The 24277-nt window shown below is 45.7% G+C and overlaps 1 protein-coding gene across 1 annotated transcript in view; it reads right to left on the bottom strand.

Moving 5' to 3' along the window:
- The window catches only part of DIP2B (DIP2 acetate--CoA ligase B (putative)), a 792630-nt gene that overhangs the window by 151598 nt on the left and 616755 nt on the right, over positions 1-24277 (bottom strand). Inside the window, exons 29-30 of the mRNA XM_086966287.1 lie at positions 11370-11479; positions 519-649 (exon numbers count right to left, since the gene is read on the bottom strand). Of these exons, the coding sequence (XP_086822413.1) occupies positions 519-649; positions 11370-11479 (241 nt within the window). The remainder of the gene's footprint in view (positions 1-518; positions 650-11369; positions 11480-24277) is intronic.

Here is a 24277-nt window from a genome sequence, read left to right as displayed (position 1 = left end):
GTCTGCTGGAGGGTCAGCTTCCTTTGGCACTTGCAGTAGCAGGGCTCGTCGGGCAAGTATATAGTCAAACTGCTCCAAACCACTGTGTGTTTGCTAAGGCAAGTGTGGACATATTTATACCTTGAAGTTGCTGAGTTTGACGTAAAGGTGGACATAATAACGTCATTAAAGACTCTCTGTTCTTTGAATACTCCATGAGTTCTTGGACAAGTCAGTTCTCGAGCAAGGGAAAGTCCCTAGCTGCTGAAGCCGAGTTTTCCAAGAAATCAGTGTAGATTTTCGGAACTAGTGGAAGTAGCCCTGCCGTATTTGGACTGCATGAGCTATGTCTAAATATGGTTATGATTCTTATGCCTACATAAGGACCTAGTGATTTATACCTACATAAAGGCATGAATGGGGAAATTTACAATAGTGTCCTAAAATGGTTTACAACACTACTGTAGCTCTGAAATGTTGCACTTGGAAACATTGCTAATCGATAGTTCACATATATTGCTAGAGTTTGCAATTCATACCTGCAAAGGCACCAGAGTGCAAAGCCGAGCCCGCAGTAAGGATCCAAGCAAATCGCAATCTGCCGGGACGAGTACAGCTCACACTGCAGCTTTATTGCTCTGCAAACTGCATTCACTGCAGCATGGGACATCTGGATCAGGCAAGACAAATAAGAGAATATGTTGTCACTGGATAAAAAAGCCCATCACTCTGTAATGTATCGAACAAACACTTAAAAAGCTTTCTGCAGTTAAGAAACTTAAAACTGCTGCCTACTAGGTGGCAGAACTGAAGATCACTTCTCAAAAGCTGCTCACATAGTCTGTACTATGTGTGCACACCCTTTTATGCAAAGATGTGCATCTTTACATGCATGTCCCGCACATTTCTCAGTAGAAACCGGTTGATGGAAGTTTGATAACTACACCGTTACCCAATGAGAACTGATACAGTAACTGAGTAACCTCCATACTTTCACATCACTTTCTTCCATGTTCAAATTGTGGAAAATATACCAAGAGCAGACTCCACGCAGAGACATCATCATATTCCCAAGGGTTCAATGTAGTCCCTAGTCACATTTAACATCTACATGGAGCCCTTCAAAATACACCATTAAGCCAACACCCAAGTTTTTTTGAATGTCATCTCTTCTTCAGACATTCAATATTTCAAACACTGTTTGCATCTAATCTAGAGCAGTAGCTCAGTATTTATATGTATTAACAGGAACAGTAGTCCCTATGGTAAATAAAAAAAACAGTTCTTTCCAATTTTACAGACTTTATTGTCCAAAATTGCAAATAAAAAATGAATTCAATCAATACATTTTAGTGAGGTGAAAAAGTTTTCTGTGCTCATTCAGTGATACAATGAGAACATAATACATCTATCATCAATAATAGACGCTGTTCATATACACAACTGTAATATAATCAACATGCTTCAAGTGCAAAATGTCTACGAAGTTTCAATCCCATGATAATTAAGGGATTATCATCAAGACTGAGGGTAATGTTGGCCTGAATCAAAGCATTACGAATAGCTTCTTACCTGTCGGTGTAGTTTTGCAGCTTGAAGATCATTCTAGATTTACTATGCTGTGCATTATTCCGCTGTATAGTGGTTAGGTCCGGAATCGTAGTCTTTTCTCTCTCTTTTTTTTTTGTACCCAGGTGGGCGTTGACGTCCCACCCTTTGTTGTACTTCCTGCGACGTTGGCATGCTTCCTGCGGAAGCTCCCACCTTTGGGCGCCATCTTTGGATTCTTTTTTTCTTGTTTTTGTGTCATGTTCATGAATACTTTTCGAATTTTTTCAAGTTCTTCCTTAAGTAAATAAATTTCCATCTTGCCTCTTAAGGTGTGTTTGTATATTGTTCTTGTATTTCCACCTTCTCCTGCCTCATCTTTCTGGCCGAGGTGGGTGGGTTTGCTAGTGAATCCAGAAAGATCTTCAAGCTGCAAAACTACACCGACAGGTAAGAAACTATTCGTTTTGCAGCGTGAATCTTTCTGGATTCACTATGCTGTGCATAGACTTTGTAGCAGTTTGTTATGTTTGTGGCGGCTGGGTGGAAGATGAGCGTTGGTTGTTGAATATATTTTGAAGCACTTTCTATCCTACTTGTGCTTCCTTGTTCATTTGTGTATACACGCAGTAGTGCTTAGTGAAAGTGTGCACCGAAGCCCATTTTGCCGCCAGGCATATGTCTTGAATGGGAGTGTTAGCCAGGAAGGCTATTGTTGCTCCCTTTTTTCCTGGTAGAGTGCGCTTGTGCCCCCTCTGTTAGTTCTTGCCCTGCCTGTTTGTGGCAGAATTGTATAAATTGTGCGATCCATCGTCCGATGGTGTCTTTTGTTACTGGTCTACCCAGTAAACTGATTGCGAAAGACACAAAACTGCTTTGTTTTAGTGTGCTCTTTCATTCTTTCCATGTACTGCATTACTGCCCTTTTAGCATCCAGAGTGTGCAGTGCCCTCTCCGTGCTTGTGGCTGGTTTCTGAAAGAAGCTCGGTATTTGTATTGTTTTGGTTCATAGGAATCCTTGACATCACCTTTGACAAAGTGTGAGTCCGTTCTCATTACCACCCTGTCATTGTGTATTTGGATGAAGGGTTTTTGTAGCGTCAGTGCTTGCAGCTCGCTTACCCTGCGCAGCGAGGTGATTGCCACAGAAAGGCTGTCTTCATTGTGAGCATTTGTAGTGAGGCCTTATGAATGGGTTCAAAGGGCGCTTTCATAAGCTCTGTTAGGACTAAATTAAGGTTCCATGCTGACGGCGGCATTCTCTTAGGTGGTGCGATCCTTTTTGCCCCTTCCACGAATCTTTTAACTATTTGTGATGTAAAGTAGCTCTTTCCTGTCTCTCCTCTTGTGTAGGCTACTATCGCTGCTAGGTGTACTCTTAGCGAGGATGAATTTAGTTTTGGTTTGGTTTGGTATCGGGGGGGAAAAGCGTAGGCAAATGTTTTTGACCAGCTTATTCATAGGGCATTCCCCTTGGATTGTTCCTCTGGGGTGGGGTTGGCACAGGCTGGCACATCCCCTTCCTGACATAGGGTTTCCCGCCAGAGTGGGGGTCAGAACTGGTGGGGGCCAGTTGCTGGGTACAGCAAATGGTCTGGAGAAGCTCACAGAGGCGGCATGCCTTTGAAGCTCCCCCCTGCCCATCCTGGGGGAGGAGACCTAGCACCTAGCCCAGGATGTACATTGTTGCAGGCCCAGGAGAGCGGGGGGCTCTCCACCCAGGGGTCCAGCAACATGTCTGCTGTGTGGCAGCCTAGGCTGCCCCTCAGTCCAGATGTGGATTGTAAGTTAGGTTTCAGGGGGCATCTCTAAGATGACCTCAGGTGCATTTTACATTAAACCTCCGACTGGCATCAGTGAGGGTTTAATGTGCTGAGCAGTTTGATACCAAACTTCTCAGTCTTCAGTGAACCCATCATGGTGCTGTGGAGTTCATAATGACGACCTCCCAGCACCATATACTCTTAAATGGCAGCACTGCACTTACAGTGCCCGCAATGGCCCTGGGTACCTGTGCCCACACCACTGGCATAGGGCACCCAGCTAGAGGGGCGACTGATGTATGCCAGAGCAGTGGGGTTTGTGGGCATGGCACACAGGGATGTGTGCCATGTTGACTCTGTTTCGTTCTGTACTTAGACACTCAGCCTACAATGGCAGTGTGCGGGTGTCAGGGTACAGGGCCCCTAAGGGTGGCACAATATGTGCTGCAGCCCTTAGGGGTCTTCTCTGGTCACCATGCCCCGAGTACCTAGGGTACCATTTACTAGGGGCTGATAGGTGGCCAGAGGTGCCAAATGGGTTTTGTTTCAACACAGCTTTAGGGAAGGAACACAGGCCCTGGGTACCTGGTTGGCAGGAGCCCAGGGCACACTCAGTCAAAGCACATCAGCAGTTCAGCAAAAAGTGGGGGTATACCAATGCAAGAAAGATTGCACTTTCTCACAAGCCCAGAGCAGAGCCCTGATGGGTCAAAGAGAGAAGGAACAGAAGGACCTCGGAAAGAGGGGGAGAAGGAGGATCCACAGCCTTTGCTGTGCACCACGCCAGAAATTTGTTGCACCTGCAGGCGTATACCGTCTTAGTGGCTGCCAGAAAAATATCACAGACTTCGGAAGGAAGGTCGAAAGCTGTCAACTGTCGCCGCTCAATCTCCACGCATGAAGGTGGAGGCTGGGCAGGTTAGGATGGAGGACCGTCCCCTGCTGCTGCGACAGAAGATCCTTCCAAAGAGGCAGTCGGATCGGGGGATCAATCGCCAGGTTGAGTAGGTCTGGATACCCGTATCTTCATGCCCAATCCGGAGCCACAAGGATGACTTGGGCCCGGTCTCACCAAATCTTCTTCACACTCTGGGCAGAAGTCGTATAGGCAGAAAGGCGTACAACAGACCACAGCTCCACTTGTGACGAAAAGTGTCACCGAGCGAGTCCCGCCTTGGAAACTCCAATGAGCAGAACTGATGACATTGCGCGTTCTCTTCAGTGGCGAATAGATCTAACCAAGGCTCTCCCCACTGCAGAAAGAGACCTTGCGCCACATCCGAGTTCAGACGCCATTCGTGATCCATCATGCACCGGCGGCTGAGTTCGTCCGCACTGGCGTTCAGGGAACCTGCCAGGTGTTGAAACACCAAGGTAATGCCCTGATGTTCCAGCCATGCCCAGAGGTGCAGAGCCTCCTGTCACAGGGTCCACGACCCCACCCCGCCCGGTTTGTTGCTGTACCACATGGCGGTGGTATTGTCCGTGAACACCTGCACTACACTTGCCCGGACAGAGGGAAGGAATGCTTTTAGTCAGATCTCCCGAAGATCCAAAAGGTTGATATGGAGCCGGGACTCTGCAGGAGACCAGAGGCCTCTGATCTCTACCTCTACCATGTGGCTGCCCCATGCTAGGAGGGACGCATCCGTCACAACTGTGAGCTCCGGTTGGGGAAGGGTGAGGGATTTGCCATTGACCCATTTGCGATTCGTGAGCCACCACTGCAATTGTCGTGAAGTGCCCTCCGAGATCTGGACGTGAACGGACAGGTTGCCCTGATGCTGTGCCCACTGGAACTTCAGGTCCCACTGCAGAGCCCGCATATGCCATCTGGCATGTTGCACTAGCAGGATGCAGGAGGCCATTAGGCCCAGGAGTCGAAGGGTCATCCTGACTGAAACCCGGGATAGAGGCTGAAAGATCGGAATCATAGCCTGCATATGACTCGCTGCTCAGGAGGATAAATCCAAAACTTCGTCGAATCCAGAACCGCTCCGATGAAGGGGACCTTCTGAGAGGGTGCGACTTCTGTACTTTGATGGAGAACCCCAGCAAATGCAGGAGGTAGGCCATAGTCTGCAGGTGGGAGATGACTGCCTGGGGCGAGGCCACCTTTAACAACCAGTCATCGAGATAGGGGAAGACTGGATCCCCTGATCTGCACAGATGAGCTGCGACCACCGCCATCACTTTCGTGAACACCAGAGGGGCACTGGTTAGGCCGAAGGGGAGCACAGCAAACTGAAAGTGCTCTACTCTAGACCTACCGTGAACTGCAGGTAACGCCGGGCCAGCAGGACGGGGATATGAAAATATGAGTCCTGCAAGTCCAACGCTACCATCCAGTCTCCAGGATTGAAGGCAGCCAAGACTTGAGCCAGAGTCAACATCTTGAACTTCTCCTTCCAGAGGAAGCGATTGACGTTCCTGAGGTCCAAGATGGGGCGCAGACCCCCCTTTCTCCTTTTTGGCGACCAGAAAGTAGTGGGAATAACAACCACGTCCTACTTCTGGCCCAGGAACAAGCTTGATGGCCCCCTTGGCCAAGAGGGCGTTGACTTCCTGTTGGAGAAGCACGAAGTGATCCCCGACATGCGGTGGAACTGAGGTGGCATGGCAGGGGGGGCAGACTCGAAGGGGAGAGAGTAGCCCCTTCGGGCGATTTGCAGCACTCACTTGTCCGAAGTGACATTAACGCCATTGGGGATGGTGATGTTGAATCCTGCCGCCCACCGGCGTGGGGTGCACTCCAAAGCGGAGGCAGATGCTGCGGGAGCGGAGGTGGACTGACGCGAAAGCTGACCCCCTGTGCTGCCACAACCCTCACCGCAGCCTCGCTGAGGTTCGTTCTGCACAGGCTTCTGGCTGAACGAACATGTAGGTGCTCCCCTTCCGTGGCCACGAAAGTACAAAAGGTAGACTTGGCCGGGCGCTTGGTGGAGAGACCCAAGGACTTGGCCGTAGCCCGAGAGTCCTTAAAGCACTCCAGCGCACTATCTGCCTTATCGCCAAACAGGCGAGTACCATAAAAAAAGGTATTGTCCATGAGGGAACTCTAAACATCCCCTGAAAACCCAGTGGATCGCAGCCAGGCATGGCGACGTAGGGCCACTATCGTGGAGATCGCCCTACCCAGAGAGTCCGCGGTGTCCAGCCACACCGGATGGCGAACTTGGTGGCGTCCTTCCCCTCCGCAACAGCTTGGGAAATAACAGGCCAAACCTTCTCCGGACACTGGGGAAGCGTCTGCGTCACCGTGTCCCACACAGCATGAGAGTAGCGGCCCAGGAGGCATGCGGAGTTGACTGACCGCCGCCCCAAGCTGGCAGTGGAAAACAATTTCTTGCCAAACTGCTCTAGCTTCTTTGATTCCTTATCTGGTGGGCGGTAGGGAATGCACTTTGGGAAGTGGAGGCCTGGATGCCCAGGCTCTCCGGAGTTGGATGGTTTGTTATAAAGGCAGGGTCACCCGGAGCCGGGCGATGATGCCTGGCCACTTTCTTATCCACAGAAACCCCTGTGGATGGTCTAGACCAGGTGCCCATCAAAACATCAGTTAACGCCGCATTGAACGAAAGCAGAGGCTCTATAAACGTGCCGCCTGCTGAAGAACTTCAGTGAGGAGTTTGGTTTTGAGGGAGACATCAGACAGATCAAAGTCAAGGATCTTAGCTGCTCTACGGAGCACCACAGTATATGTGGTGCCCTCCTCCATGACAGCAGGAGGAGACAGAAAACCAGGCTCAGAGGAGAGGTCAAGGCCTCTTGCCTCCTCTGCCCACACCTGTTCAGACTCGAACTGCCATGCATGAGGGTCCTCAGACCCCTCCCAGTCGCCCCCCTCCTCCCCCGCCCGAGGCACAGGCGTCAGCGGCGCAGGAGGGACAGGGGAATACAAATGGTTCAACAGCGCCGATCCGGCTCCATGTCCCAATTAGGGTCCCAACCCGGAGCAAAATTGTCCGGAAAACCGGGCAAGGTGGAGGTGGGACAAATGGGAACCATTCTGGCGCCGGGAATGGAGCCGAGGGGGGTGTCTGAGCTAGCTGCAAGCAGGGGCCTGCAGCTGCGACCCCAGGGCCCGAAGGCGCGACGGCGGGAGCCAAAGCCCTGAAAAGGCAGTCCATGGCAGCAAGGCATTCTTGTCCCTGGGCCGGAGTCGCCGATGGACCCGGATAAGGTGGGTAGGCCGCGGGACTCACAGGCTCCAACGGAGCCGCTGGGGAAGTACCCCTGGTCCCCTCGTCTGCATCCGGAGACCGACGGGGGACGTTGGAGAGAGCAAACGGTTCTTCGACTTTTCCTTATGACGTATCTTACCCGACTCCGAGTGCGAAGACTTCGACCCCGAGGAGCGATGGTGATGGTTCCATGGTCGGTCCCGTGCCCCAGTAGCTTTCAGGACCGTTCCCGCAAAGCCTTCGGAGCCGTGGCCAAACAGTCGGAACATGACCGGGAGTCATGGTCGAGCTCCAGACAGTAAAGACAGAAGCCATGGGGGTCGGCCACCAACATCGTACAGCGACAGGCCCCGCAGGATTTAAACTCAGGTATCCCTACGCGGCACCAGGAGTCAAAGACTCAAAAGAAGTTGAGACAAAAGTCTCAAAACCGGATCTGCGCTTGCTGGCGCAGAAAAAGAAAGAACTGACATCACCGAGCATGGGTGGCGCCCAAGTAGTCTCGGTGACGTCATCTTGGTGCTTACGAAGCCAGCAACGGACGCGCAGTACTGCTGACGAAAACACTTTCAGGATCCAGTCTGACGCCTGGGGATATTTTAAGGTAAGGAATCTATCACTAAAGTGTCTCTTTCAGATCTTGTTGTTTTGTTCTGCTTAAAAGATCCGCTATTGTGTCGTCTTGTCCTGGTACGTATTGTGCTAGGAGGTGGACTTCGTGATTGTTCGCCAATTTCAGGATGTTCTGTGCTAGCTGTGATAGTTGTATGGAATGGGGCCCTCCTTGTTTCTGAATGTAGTACATTGCTGTCATATTGTCTGTTCGTAGAAGGACATTTTTCCCTGTTATGTTGGGTTGGAATGCTTTGAGAACCAACAGTTCTAACATATTGATGTGTAATGTCTGTTGTGTGGACCAGTGTCCCTGAACCACAATGTACTCCATATGAGCAACCCAACCCATGAGTGATGCATCAATTGTGATTGTCACATGTGGGATTGGCTCCTTGAAGATCCTTCATGTTGCCCCCTGCATGGGACCACTGTGATGTTAAGCACTCCTGCAGAGATCTTTATGCAGTCTTGCATGAGGAACTATCGCTATGCAAGAAGCCATCATACCCAGAAGGCGACTCACTGTTTTGACTTGTAGGCGACGATGTGGCAGAAAAATAGCAAGTTGGTTCTGGAGATTGAGAATCCTCTGTGGGTTGGGGTATGCTGTCCCCGAGATTAAATGGAGTATGGCTTCGAGATATGGTTGTATTTGGAGCAGTTGTTGATGGCATTTGGTGGCATTGATTGTAAATCCCAACTTCTGTAATAGGTTGATAGTGTTTTGAGTGTCTTTTAGACATTTGAATTTGGTGGGACTTCGATCATCCAGATAAGGAAACCCATGTATGTTTTTGCTTCTTCATTTACTTTTACTACACATTTTGTGACCTCTTGAGGGGCTGTTGTCACACCGAATGGTAGCTCTTTGAATTGATAGTGATGTCCGCTTACCACAAACCGGAGGTATCTGCGATGTGCTGGGTGGATTGTAATGTGAACGTATTCATCCTTCAAATCAAATGCAGTCATGAAGTCACCTTCTTGAAGCAATGGTATTACACCCGGAATTGTTACCATGTGGAAGTGTTCTGATAGTATGTAGTGATTGAGTGGATGCAAGTAGTAAAGGAGTTTAGTCCTTTGGTGTGATATTTGAATGGAACTGGTTCTAAGGCCCTTTTCTCTAGTAAGGTTTTTACTTCTTCCTTTAGCAGATGTAGATGCTGTAGATTTACTATGATGTCTTCTTGGTGGAATATTTGGTGGTTGCTGTATTGCTTCTAGGCAATATCCCTGCCTGATGATTTCTAGAACCCATAGGTCTGATGTTATTCTGGCCACAAGTTATGGAACGGTTGTAGCATTTCCCTGACAGGTGTTATGTGATCGGGGGGGAGTTTTAATAAGTCACTGATTGGATGTAGAGATTCCCTTTGTGGGTGGGCCTCTACCCCTTACTCTATTTTTGTAGCCACCTCTACAGTACCCTTGACCTGTTTGTTGATGGTACTGTTGTTTTCATTGGTAGGTGGGGATCTGTGTCAGTACTCTTGGAGGCCCCTCTCCCATGATGGTGCTGAAAGGACTGCTGCTTTTGTGGTGTAGCTTTTAAAGCACTCATCGATTTAGCATATTTTTTAAAAATCTTTTCCAGCTGTGTATCTACTTCTTGCCCAAAAAGATGTACCCTATCAAAGGGAATGTTTAGAATGTGCTGCTGTACCTCTGACTTAAAACCAAATATGCGAAGCTACGCAGGTCTACACAGCATTACTGAGCGGTTAATGCCTCTTGCAGCAGTGTTTGCGCTATCCAGTGCACATCTGATGGTTGCATTGGAGATTTGTGTGCTCTGAGCTACTAACCCTTCTCCAGTTTTCTTTTTAGAGGAGGAGATGTGATGCCTGACATTGACCATATAACTTTGAGAAAATTAACTTGCAGAGTCCAGTCCCAACACAAGTTGGCAGAAGTACACATAACATGTGTATCTGCAGCCAAGACATGCTACAAATAACTGTTATCCCTGAAAGTATGCAGCGACCACCGCCGTCACTTTTGTCAACACCTGAGGGAAGTTGAAGAGGCCAAAGGGGAGAAGTGCAAACTGAAAATGCCCCTGGCCGACTTTGAGCTGAAAGCAATGTCTGTGGGTCTTCAGGACAGGTGTATGAAAATACATTCACAGGTGCACCGACAACATCTAGTTCCTGATGTCCAGAGCAGCCAAGAGCAGAGCTACTGTGAGCATTTTGAATGTATCCTTCCATAGGAATGCATTCAGAGCTCTAAGGCCTCCATCCTTTTTCAGCACAAGGAAACAGCAATGCTAACAGCCCTCCCCTTTTTCTGAGTCCAGAATCCTCTCTTTAGCACCTTTGGTGAGCAACACGTTCACACATCCTGCAATAGAATGGAGAGGTGCTCCTGTGAACGTTTTCAGATGTGGGAGAGACACATCTCATGAAGGTCCATCACCTAGGGTATACAGGAGTATTGCTGGAATAAATCGCAGGACCCTCTCAGGCACTTGCAGAGTACTGTAATGTGAGTTATCTGCAGTTAAGAGGTCATCCATCAGACGAAACATCAACTAATCTAAACCTACCTCGACAGATTTGAACCTTAACTTTCACCCTGTGTTAAGTCTCTTAAATTCACCCTGGAAACGGATCTCACCTTCAATGAACACAGTGCCATGAAAACTAAGACGGCTTGCTTGTTTAGCCTAATTAAAACAAAAGTAGACAACTGAAGCATTTCACATCTAAAAGAATGACTCCAGGACCTTCTGTTGCACTGTTGGAACTTATTCAGCTGTGCATGCAACACTACTGAAGTGCAAATGCTGAACATACTCAATTTATTTTGAGTAAATTTTAGAAGGATACATTTCTGCAAAGTAGCGTAAATGAGTTACTTTTGATCTAGAGGTCTCTGGGGGAGGAAAGGTCATAACTACTTGTTAACCAGGGAATCATTTTTGTTGTATTGTTAAAGAACTGTCAGAAACCTGCGATGGATACATACCCCCAGGAGAAAAAAATCTGGCTTATGTTCTAATGATGTTATGATGGAGTACAGTTGATCAGATTAAATCAGTCAATGAAAGCCTGTGCGAGGGGGTCAGCAGGGAAACACCGAGAAGTAAGAGAAGGAGGAAAGTTTTTTTTCTGTAGAATTTGACAGGCCATACTTGATTGTCCTGCAAAGCTTTAATTCCTCTGGACCTGCAAATATGTTCAAAAACGTTCAAAAATAAAATACAAACTGGCCTATAAGAACAAACACTTCTTCTCCCTCTGTTCCATCAGATGAGCCTAGTCAGGAGCCTCACCTTAATTCCTGTGAGCATGCCAGTTGTACTGACACTGAAATCAAGGTATGCCAACATTTCTGGAGTAGGTGGCTTGTACACCTGAGGTGGTCGTTTCCTTGTCAGGTCATCTGAAATAAGAAAAAGAGGCTCATGTAGAAACATACACACACTTTGATTTTACGAAACACAAACTAAATGAGGCTCTTAATGTAATGTCAGAGTGAAAAAGTGGATTATTAGTTGGGATGGATGGTAGTAAACCGCAAAGAAATAAGGTCACTATTCTGATTAGGTCCAGTAAAGGCTACCTACCAGTATACATCTGTTCTTGGCATGTAGAGCTGTAGATTCGTACACTTGTGCATAGATCGGCATCTGGTGTTGGACTCGGATGTTTGCACTTTGTTTTTGTCTTGGAAGAAGTCTTTGTAGTCACGAGGTAGGTGACTACTCCTTAGGACGATAGTGCGCATGTGCATCGACTCCATCTCCAGATTGTTTTGCTATGGAGGGTTATGATGGAGTTAGTAAGAAATGGAAAAAGATGTCCATGTGTAATATATCGAAGTGTGATAGTACTGGAATTGATAGGGGTATCAGGGGAGGCAGGTGGGTGTATACGAATCTACAGCTCTACATGCCAAGAACAGATGCATACTGATAAGTAGCATTTTCCGTTCGAGGCATACGAGCTGTAGATCGTATACTTGTGCATAGACTGTACAGCAGTTACCTCCTTAGCAGTGGCTACCTTTATCTGTTGCAGTTGTTTGAAAAAGTGTTCTCACTACAGCCTGGTCCACACAAGCTTGTTGTTTTGCTTGCACATCTACACAATAGTGTTTTGTGAAAGTATGCAGTGTAGACCAAGTTGCTGCCTTGCAGATATCATCTAGGGGAATGTTCCCTAAGGATGCCATAGAAGCCCCTAGTTTGCGTGTGGAATGAGCTCTAGGGGGAATAGTTAGTGTGCGTTTGGCTTTAAGATAGCATATTTGGATGCATTTTACAATCCACCTTGTGATCCCCGCTTTGGAAATGGGATTGCCCTTATGAGGTGGAGAGAAAGCAACAAAGAGTTGTTTAGTTTTCCTAAAGGATTTTGTCCTTTCACTGTAGTAAAGTATTGCTCTTTTGACATCTAGCGTGTGAAGAGCTCGTTCTGGCACTGAGTCTGGTTGTGGGGGAAAAAGACTGGGAGTTCAAAAGACTGGTTAAGATGGAAAGCAGAAACGACTTCAGGTAAAAATGTTGGGTTAGGTCTAAGAACCACTTTGTTATGATGGATTTGTTAAAATAGTTCTTGTATGGTTAATGCCTGGAGTTCACTAACTCTTCTGAGAAATGTGATAGCGACTAGTAAGGCTAGTTTCCAAGTGAGGAACTGTAGTTTGCAATTGTGCAGAGGTTCAAAAGGGGGATCCATGAGTCTGGTAAGAACAACATTTAAATTCCATACTGGAGAGGGTGGAGCTCTAGGTGGAATTATTTGTTTAAGTCCTTACATAAAAGCTATAATAGTGGGTACCCTAGACAAAGACAAGTGTTGTCTGTTTTGGAGATAAGCTGCTATTGCCGCGAGTTGTAGTCTTATGGATGTATAAGGTAGGTTACATTGTTGAAAGTGCAAAAGCTCTTCGATAATTGACCTTGATACTACCTGAAAAGCTAATGCGCAGCAGACAGATCTGAAGAAAGGGTTGCATATTACCAGAATAAAACAATTAAAAAGTTCAATTTGCTTGCTAATCGCTAAGGGACTCTTCATTTAGTTGAGACAGACGAACACGATAAAGTGCCGGTGCATAGAATGCAGATGAAAAGTGGAACGTCTTTAGGACATGTAAATGTAAATTGATACTTGTATAGCGTACTACTCACCCGCAAGGGTCTCAAAGTGCTTGTACGAATACCGCTGTGGAACCCGTCCTGGCTTTCCCTGTGAGGCGTCCACTCCTGGGCACCCCCAGGGTGGAGGCCAGGCATCCTTAGCGTTGTGGGGGCCGTTGTGGAGATTAAGCAAGCTATTGCCCAGAGTTGCAGAGTGGGACTCTATGATTAGAATAGGCACCGAGGCGAGAATTATCAGGTCCGTGGAATTTTGAGCCCAAGACCCGCCGAGGTGGGGAATTGAACCCTGGTCCCGGGCTAGACCTCTGCATCAGGGTCTGCCGCTCTAACCATTGAGCCACACTTCTCCACAGGACATAGTTCTTCCATTTGATTTTGCAACTAATTTCAATTGTTGCTCCACAGTGGTAATGAATTTTACCAAGCATGCTATTACTTGGGGGCTCTAACCTTGCAAGCAGAACAGCAAGGCTTGGTGGCATGTTCTTATTCCATTGGCATTAAAAAGATTGTTTGCACTTCGGTTGCAAAATGGGGCACATGCATCATATGTGAAGGAAAGATTCGTCCAAACCCTGACACAGTCTGCATGACGGTGAATTCTGTTCTGGGGCCCATGGTGGCATTGCATCCTTTGTAGGTAACAATCGGAGTCTTAACACATAAAATCTAGAAAAGCCTTTGATGGTTTTGAATAATAATAATTTCTATTTGTAAAGCACGAACATATCACCCTTCAAAGTTTCAAGGCACTGGGGGCCGTGGGGGAGATTAATTGAGCTATTGCCCAGAGTCACATGATGCTGAGCTGAGCTGCCGCCAGGGATCAAACCGCTGGCCCCACTCTCCGGAGTCAGCCACTCTGGCCGCTGAGCCACACCTCTCTTTTGAAGAGAAAGCTTTGTGTCATTGCCGATTTGTATGTGGTGATGCAGAGCCACAAGTGTCTGCGCTTGTGAAAGTGTTCCGTATCTTGTTCCCAGGTACTGTAACATTGTTTTTTGTGCACTGTTCATTACTATGCTTTTGTTTCTGATGTATCTTGTAACGCAATGATCCTAAATGAAAAGAGCTCTGATACCCTCTTGGGTCAAGTTCGCGCTATATAAAACTTTATCAATAAATAAAAATATATATATATATATGTTTTGAATAGAAGCATCTAGTGGATTGATTTTGTTATTTGTACAGTACATTACAAATTGTTTCCACTTAGCAACGTAACATGCTCTGGTGGTAGGACGTCTAGCCTCCTTAATGATGTTCATGCAGTGTGGTGGGAGATTGAGGTAACCAAACTCTAAGACTTCAGTAACCAGATCACAAGGTTGAGTTGATTGGGATCTGGATGTCTTATTTCTCCATGGTTCTGGGTGAGCAGCTTGGGTGAGAGGCACAGTTTTTGATTAGGAACCACTGATAGTTCCAAGAGGGTTGTGAACTATGGTTGTCGGGCCCATGTTGGAGCAACCAGGATCATTGTGAGGGAATGCGGTTTGAGCTTCCTAACCACTAACGGAAATAGTGGGAGAGGCGGAAAAGCGTAAGCAAATTTGCCTGACCAGTTCATCCATAGCGCACTGCCTTTGAACAATGGGTGTGGATAGCTGGACGAGAAGCTTGGGCATTTTGTGTTTTGATGTGTGGCGAACAGATCTATCTGTGGCTGGCCCAAATAAAAAAAATAGAAGAAGAACTTAAAGATGAAGTTCCCATTCGTGGATCGGCTGTGTTTGACGACTGCGATACAAAAGGGGGATGATTGACGGAGCATTTGAGAAAATAAAACACTCACCCCCAGTCAACTGGTTTGGGTTTAATCCATCACCATTCTTTAGCTCACTCAGCCACCCCAGTTTAGACATGGCCATATGCAAATCAGTCTGACCCTGTGCCTCATGGGAACAGTCCAGCCCGAACTGCCAAGTCATGCCTTCCCTGGACCGGAAACAAGCTACCGAGGACTGGTTTATGGCATTCCAGTCGTCTTCAGCCCGGCTTACTTGAATCCAGTGGCAAAGTGAGCAAGGGACTCACGTCTAAGCATACCCTCCCAACTTAGGGCGAACAAAGCGATACAAAAGGGGGATGATAGACGGAGCGTTTGAGCAAATCAAACACTCACCCCCAGTCAACTGATTTGGGTTTAATCCATCACCATTCTTTAGCTCACTCAGCCACCCCAGTTCAGACATGGCCATATGCAAATCAGTCCAACCCTGTGCCTCATGGGAACAGACCAGCCCGAACTGCCAAGCCATGTCTTCCCTGGTCCGGAAACAAGCATCCTGGGACCGGTTTCAGATTCATAATCCTCATCAGCCAGGCTATCTTGAATACAGTGGCCAAGTGAGCAAGGGACTCACGTCTGAGCATACCCTGCCAACTTAGGGGGAACAAAGTGATACAAAAGGGGGATGATCGACGGAGCATTTGAGCAAATCAAACACTCACCGCCAGTCAACTGATTTGGGTTTCATCCATCACCATTCTTTAGCTCACTCAGCCACCCCAGTTCAGACATGGCCATATTCAAATCAGTCCGACCCTGTGCCTCATGGGAACAGTCCAGCCTCCATCCATCATCCCCTTTTGTATCGCTTTGTGTTTGACGACTGAGCAGATCTGCAATCTGATTGTGTACTCCTGGGAGGTGTTCTGCAAGGAGATATATGTTTTGCGGAATGGCCCATCTCCATATGCTTTGAGCTAGGTTTGAAAGCTGTAGATACTGTGTCCCCCCTTGTTTCTGTACGTAGTACATTGCTGTCATGTTGTATGTACGGACCAAGACAGCTTTGCCTAGCAGATGGAGTTGAAAGAATTTTAAAGCTAGAAAAATTGCCAACAATTCCAGGTAATTTATGTGGAGTTGTTTTTACTGAGGGGTCCACTTGCCCTGAATGGTCTGGTTTTAAAGATGAGCTCCCCAGCTGGTGAGCGATGCGTCTGTTGCACTACCTGTGGAACCGGGTCGAGGAACGGACGCCCTTTGGAAAGGTTTTGTGTGTTCCACCACTGCAGAGAGTGATGTGAGCGGCTGTCCACCAACACCAGATTGGTTAGCTGTCCTTGCGCCTGGTTCCACTGACGTGCCAACCACTCCTGTAAGGGACACATCTGGAGTCTTGCATAAGGGACGATGAGAATGCAAGAGGCCATCATCCCGATCAACTGCATGAACACTCGAGCTGGTAATGAAGGTTGAGGCTGAAACCTGGATATTCGAGCTTGCATACTGCTTATCCTGAGAAGGTAGGGGTGTGATAAAGCTTTTGAGGGGTATTCACCTGTTACAACGCATTTTTTACTCCGCACTACCACTACAACGCGGGCATTACAACGCATACCGTTACAACGCATTGCGCTGGGGGGCGCTCTAGGATAAGAGGTAAGTTTAATTTACTATCCAACACCTTCCCTAGGGCCCACGGGGACTGGAGTTAGAATAGTAAATTATACTTACCACTATCCAGCACCCCAAAGCGCTATGCGTTGTAGCGGTATGCGTTGTAATGGTACGCGGAGTAAAAGTATGCGTTGTAACGACATACATCCCTTTTGAGGTGTCTATTGTAGCTCCTATGCATTGTTGAGTGTTGGACGGTTGAAGATGGGATTTGGTGAGATTCACCATGAAGCCCAAGTTGTGAAGCAGCTGGATTGTTTTGTGTGTGTGTTGCACACAGCTGCTGTGTGATTTGGCTTTATTGAGCGAGTCACCCAGATAAGGGAACACATGAATGAGTTGTCTTCGTAAATGAACTGCCACTACTGCGAGGCACTTGGTGCAGACACTGGGTGCTGTACTCACTCTGAACAGAAGGACTTTGAATTGATAGTGTTGAGCGTCCACAAAAACCCTGAGATATTTCCTGTGAGGGGGGTAAATGGGAATATGAATGTAGGCTAGAGTGGAGAGAAAGTCGCCTTATTGAAGCAGTGGGAGCACCTGTTGGAGAGTGACCGTGTGGAAGTGGTCTGACTGAATATAGAGGTTTAATGGTCTGAGGTCCTGTATTGGTCTGAGGTCCAGTATTGGCCTGAGAGAGCTGTCCTTTTTTGGAATTAGAAAGTACAGGGAGTAAACTCCTGTTCCTTGATAAGGCAAGGGAACTGGTTCTATTGCATGCTTTTGTAAGAGAGAGAGCCTCTTGTTTCAGGAGAGTCAGATGTTCTGGGGACATTGTCTGGGAGGGATATTTGGGGGAGTAGGGGTGAGTTTCAGGCAATACCCATACTGGATAATTTGTCTTACCCACTTGTCTGTTGTGATAGAATTCCAGACAGGTAGCAACAGTGAGAGGCATCCCCAGACAGGAGTGGGATGATCGGGGGAAGTGAAGGGAAGTCACTGCTTGGTGGTAGGGGAGTTGCGGGTATTGTTACTGTGACCTCTTCCCTTACCATTGTTGCCTCTGTACCCTCCACAAAAGTATCCTCTGGAGGAATTTTTTGATTGGGCCTTTTATGGGAAGAAGAAGGATGCTCCGAGCCCATGGTTTTTGAGCCAGCCTTGTAAAAGGAGCGACAAAATGAGCCTCTAGGGGATTGCAAGGCTCCCATGGACTTGGCAGTCTCCATATCCTTTTTCATCTTTTCTAAAGATGTATCGACTGTGGACCCAAAAAGATGCTCTTGGTCAAAGGGCTGATTAAGAATAGCGGATTGCACTTCTTGTTTGAATCTGGAGATTCAGAGCCAAGCGCTGGTATTAATAGCACAAGAGGCAGTATCAGCTGCATCAAGTACACATTTGTAATTTTTCATTTTTTTGAATTCTTTTTATTAAATATTCATCGACAAACAAGATACAGTAAAGAGTAAGTAGATGATACTTTCTGATTATCAGATACAATGTCAAACAGAATTGCACAACAGTACACCATAAGGACACTATGGGGTGGGGGAATCATCCAGTTCCATGCCAAGTGGTGGGTTGCAAATATTCCCTCTGTATTCATTCCAGTGGCCCTATATCCGTGACCACTTTCCAGGGCAACCCCGTGCAAGATATACAGACTTTTCCCTATACATGCACCAATCTAGATCCGCTTTCCAATCCTCTATTTTGGGTAGTTGCGAGGACCCCACTTTTGTGCAATATTTCTCTTTACCAGCATTAACCCCAGTGTGACACATTGTTTGCTTTGGCTATTCAGGTCTGAAGGCTCCCACACATTCAGAAGGCAGTGCCGCGCCTCCGGGCGGAGGACAGATGTGAGCACTTTCTCAATGATGTCATGTACTTTCAGCCAGTATGCTTGCACATGGTAGCATTCCAATATTTTTGGCATGAATGTGCTCACCTGACCACATTGTCATCTACAATCCCTTCCCTTAGCCCTACCCATGCGAACTAAGCAAGGCCCTGTGATGTACACTCTGTGGAGGATTTTGATTTGCACTAATCTAAGCCTATCCGAAATTGCCACCACCCTGGGGAGGACAACGCTTCCTGCCATTCCTCATCTAGCTCAAGGCCATCTCTTTACCATTTTTCTCCTATTGGTCGAAGAGGGTCTGTCATATTATTGATTAGTTTCTTATAGGTTAAGGATATGGCTTTTTCGGTCAAATGGCCATGCAGCAGTCTGTCCTCCAATGGGGAGGATTCCGGAGGGGAAGAGCCTGTCCGGAGGTGCGACAGTAACGTGTGGCGAATCTGTGCGTATCTGAAACATTCTTACTCCGCTAAGTCGTGGTGCTGTTGCAGCGATTGGAACGTTGTCACCTCACCCTTAACCCAAACATCCTTAATCTGTGAGATCCTGATGAGATCCCATTTATCAAACCCTTCCGTCCTCCACAAATGGCCCAATGTTTCTGAATCCCATAAAGGGGTTGCCAACCTGAGTGAGTGCTCCCATCCCCGTGCCCTGGTTGCAGTGTGCCACGCTTTGACCGAATGCTCGGTTGGCCTGGTAAGGAGGTAGTGCTGAGGCTTCGAATAGAGCGCTCTACTGTAATTCCTACCCGGTAGAAGCCATCTATCCATTGCATATCCCGGATTGTCCGGGCGACCATAGGTGCCATGGTTAATAGCTGTGAGGTGGGCCGCCCAGTAGTATTTCTGGACGTATGGGAGGCTAATGCCCCTGTCAAACCAATTCAGTGTGAGTTTGGCTAAGGCTATACGAGGTTTCCCAATCCACAACAAGTCTCTCTGGGGTCCCTTGATTTCTTTAAAGTATGATGTAGGAACTGGGTCTAGGGAATTCTGTAATTTTCTTTTTTTTTTTTTTTGCAGACTTTTATATAGTGCTAACTTGACCCGAACCGAATCGGGTCTCAGACGGCATTACAAAGCACCAGTTACATTACATGAGGAGACACATTCATTTTTGTTAGGCACAGGGAGATTAAGTGATTTGCCCAGAATCACAGGATGCGTACAACAAGCAGGGCAGGGACATCATTTTGAAGAGTGCCGCTTTTCCCACCAGCGAGAGTGGAAGCACTTTCCAGCTGGCAATATCCCGCTACAACCTTTGCATTGGTGGGAGAAGATTACGGTATAGTGGAGAGTCTGATCTAGGGAAATATAGATGCACAGGTAAGTAAAGCCCACTGTGTTAATTTAAATTGGGCAGCCTTTTGGTGGGGTGGGGTGGGTCTCCTCGGAGGACGTTAAGAAGAGACTTGGTCCAATTAATGGAGAATACAGAATATCTCCCAAATATTGCCAAGATATCTAGAACACTAATGAGTGATGCTTTCGGGGAGGCTAAGTATAGCAGAATATCATCCGCATAAAGTGAGATGTGGTCCTCCGATTTGGATGACCAACGCAGGCCTCTTATCACTGGGTCTTTGCGAATCCATGTCGCCATGTGCTCCAGTGCAAGGGCGCACAGGAGAGAGGGCATCCCTGGCGTGTCCCCCTACCAAGTTTGAATCCTTCTGACAAGCGCCCAGTTGATGGACATATTTATGATTCATTTTTCCTCCTGTTTAAATGTAAGAAGTTCTTTTCACAAATAAAGATAAAAGCAGACCCAGGTTTGCTGGTATGAAAAGAAGGTTTATTTTCTTACACAGGGCCCAGGACTAATCCAGTCAGTCTTCAGGTAGAAAATGAATGATGCACTTTAAACATTCCAGAATATAAAATACAATGCAATAATACATTCTTTTAAAGGAGTATAAATAAATAACCAGAAACTCACTCTCTACACCCCCCCATCCTATAACAAAATAAATAAATAAATAAATCAGTCAATAAAAATTAAAAATATAAACAGGTGAGTGTAACAATTTCAATAATAAACAAAATCTTCAGAGCAAAAGGGAATTCTGATTCGAGAACTACACCTGATTAGTGCATTATCACCAGATCCAAGAGCATTATCTTAAACATTTTCTACAGATCTTTGAACCATGCAAGCAGCATTTTCGGAATCACCCTCGCCAACATTCTCACCAGAATGAGAATAAGTGTGATTAAGAACGTCATCTTTCTGAACAAGATAACCAAAATCAAACCAACTTGCTTTAGTTTGAGTTTTGAATCTTTTACAAATTATCTTAGCTTGTTCATGTGTAATTTTAATAACTGCATTTCGATTCCGCCATCCACGATCCTGTAGCATTACAGCCATTTTCAATCCCCTAACAATTTTTGCAGGTTCTGAAAACCTTGATTATCCTTTGCTTACCTTAATAGGATTCTTTATAAAGAACCCAGTCACCAGGAGATAAATAAGTCCCTTTGACATGTTTTCTCAAATCAACATTTCTTTTGTATGTTGCTGGTTTTTGTTTTACATGTTCCCTGAATTTGCCTAAATCAATGTTAGAATCAATGTCCCCTACTTTACCTCTCAACCATGGAGGATTAAGCATAGGAACAGGTTTTCTACCCCTTAGTAACACATAAAAAGAAACATCAGTGGTTGAGTGGGGTGTTGTTTTGTAACTCTAGACCTGATCACAAAGATACTTAGAAACATCAAGGTTGTTAGACACTGCTGTCTGCACACCTTCTTGCAAAAATCTATTTGCTCTTTCTACGAGGCCATTAGAAGCTGGACTATACAGAGGAACTAACACATGCCTAACAGAAATATCACTCAGAAAATTTTCAAACTCATTAGAAACAAAATGAGTTTCATGGTCTGTCACAATTTCAGAGGGAAGACACTCAATCATAAACAAACGTTGTAAAAATGTAACTACAGATTTAGAATCAGCTTTCTTCACAAATGAAAAGTATAGCCACTTTGAAAAATAATCAATTATCACAATCAAAAATCTATCACCACCTCCAAGAAGATTGAACGGACCTGAAAAATCCACTCCTAACTTTTGCCAAGGACCTTTAGGCCACTCTACAGGACACAAAGGAGAAGTGGATAAGCGCCAATGCTCATCGGAGCATAAGCATTCTGTACACAATTATCTACAAAGCTCTGAACTTGACCATCGATACCTGGCAACCAATACATCTCCTTAATCTTCCTAACCGTGCTAGATTTTCCTAAATGTCCCTCATGAGCAAGAGAAATGATTTTAGACTTCATACCTTCAGGTGGTACTACTATGTCCTCTCGGACTAAAACATCATTCACAATGGATTATTCTGCCGCCACCTGCAAGTGGCATTTGTCTTGCATAGATAAGCTCCCATCACAAGGCCAACCTTGGACAAAACCTTTTTTTTTTTACTCTTTCAAGACAAAGATCACCCTTAACACAGGTGGCCCATTCTTTCTCAGATAGTTTACTACTCTGTGTTAAATCGCTGATGTTGAAAACCACATCACCATCATTCTCGTTGACAACAGAATCCAAATCAGAGCAATCTAAAGGAATGCATGACAAACAGTCAGCCATGACATTTTTTCCATCAGATATATATTTAATTTCAAAATTAAATTCTTGCAATCTAGCCAAAAGTCTGACTAATCTAGAAGACACTCTGTTCGAGCAGCTATCCCCAAGCATGTATATCAAAGGCTTGTGGTCTGTAAAAAGTTGAAATCTAGAACCCCATATTTACATTCGGAACTTTTCAACGGCCCAACAGCACGCCAAAGCCTCCCTTTAAATTGTGCTATAATCAGATTCATCACCACTAAGAACTCTGGAAGCAAAGGCTATTGTATATTCTTGACCATTGATCATTTGGCTTAATACACCACCTAATCCTTATAAGCTAGCGTTTACTGTCACAATAGTAGGTTGACCATGAGAAAATGCTCTAATAGCTGGTGCTTCCAAAATTAATTTCTTAACTGAATCAAAAGACTCTTGAGTTTCTTTAGACCATATGTATTTTGCATTTTTTAAAATACATTTCTGAGAGGTTGCACAATTATGACATAGCTTTGAACAAAACGAGCATAGTACTTGCTAAGACCTAAAAACGCTCTCAAAGCATCTTTATCTTGTGGTCTTGGAGCGTCCTTAATGGCATTAATTAATTATAACTTAGGTTTTATGCCACTAACAGAAATATTGTGCCCTAAATAGTCCACGTCTTGGGTGATGAATTTGCACTTATTTTTGTTAATAGTCATACCCCACTGTTTCTAACTTTTGTAAAACCGTTTCAAGAAGATTGTAGTGTGACTCTAATGTCGCTGAGTGAATTAAAATATTGTCTTGGAATGCTTGAATACCACCTATATGCGAGAATAATTGATCCATAAGTCGTTGAAAAACGCTAGCTGCGGACGCTAGTCCAAAAGGTAAACCTTTGTACATATAAACTCCGAAAGGATTAACAAATGTGGTCAAAGGTTGGGATTCTTTTGAGAGTGGAATCTGATGGTAGGCAGATTTTAAGCCTATTGTAGTAAAATACTTACTACCACCCAGATTGACCAACATTACCTGAATTCTGGATAAGGGATGGCAGTCAATAAGTATTACGGTTCAGAGCTCTTAAATCCGCACATAGACGGATCTCGCCAGAGCTTTTGCGAGCGACAACAGTTGCAGAAACCCACTCGGAAGATTCAACAGGTGTTATAATATCTTGATAAATCATGAAGCAATTTTTTAAAATGTTCCCTGGAAGATAATGGAATGGGTCTGCATTTCTGAACCACTGGGACTGTATTTTTGTTTTTAAGAACAATGTTATATTGGAAATTTTTAACTAAACCAACCTTGTCAGACTCAGATCGTCCTTTACATTTTTTAATATCCCCATTCAAAGTGTTAACTTCAATAGTAGATAGTGTGTTACTCATTGCATTGCATAGTTCTTCCTCATCAACATCTAGAGCATTGACTTTCTTTTTATATTTTGCTGATCTACACACAGTATTAACCGCATCGCTGCTGCGGTTATTTTCGCTCTGTGCGTCTTTTTTTCAAAAGCCGCGTTAGATGACGAGCTCAGCTCGTCATCCGCACACGCCCCCGTGGCTGATGACGAGCTGAGCTCGTCATCAGCATCGAAGGGGTTAAAATGTCCATTTTTTTTTTACAAATATTGCATCTTTTTCGAAGTGCAGGACAACTCAAATTGTTGCCCATGTGGTACTTGGAACCACATCTATAACAAGCATTTCTGTTATCTACATGAAAATTGGTACTTTTGGACTTAGTGGAAACAACATTCACAAGAGGCTCATTACTTTTAATACTTGAAGGAGTTTCTACGTTAAAGGGTTTGCCAGCAGAATCTTCGGTTAAAATTTTCGGAGAGGTAACAGATCGTTCGATGCTTCTAGCAATATCCATCACTTCATCAAGTGACGGGTTTTTGCAAGTTAAAATACGTTCTTGTATTTTTTTATTAAAACAATTGAAAACTAACTGATCCCTCAAAGCTGTGTCCAAATATGAACCAAACTGACAACTAGGGCCCTGAAAGGGGATGACCTTAACCCTAGATATCGGTTCGCAGAACGGGAAGGATGGGTGGGGCGGTAAGGAATCTAATACTAACTACTGTTTCTTACAGATATATCGTAACCGAAGGTAAGTAACTTGTTCATCTGAAAGAAACAGGTTAGTATTAGATTCCATACCGTAGAATAGATACCCTAGCAATACCAACCACGGTGGTGGGTCTGCGAACCAATAATCACACCAGAAAGTCCTGGAGGACGGAACGGCCA

The sequence above is a fragment of the Lissotriton vulgaris genome, chromosome 1_1 (assembly GCF_964263255.1).
Source record: "Lissotriton vulgaris chromosome 1_1, aLisVul1.2, whole genome shotgun sequence".
Classification (NCBI taxonomy): domain Eukaryota; kingdom Metazoa; phylum Chordata; class Amphibia; order Caudata; family Salamandridae; genus Lissotriton; species Lissotriton vulgaris.
Note: the sequence above shows the minus strand (reverse complement) of the source record. Positions and strands in the feature narration are given on the sequence as shown.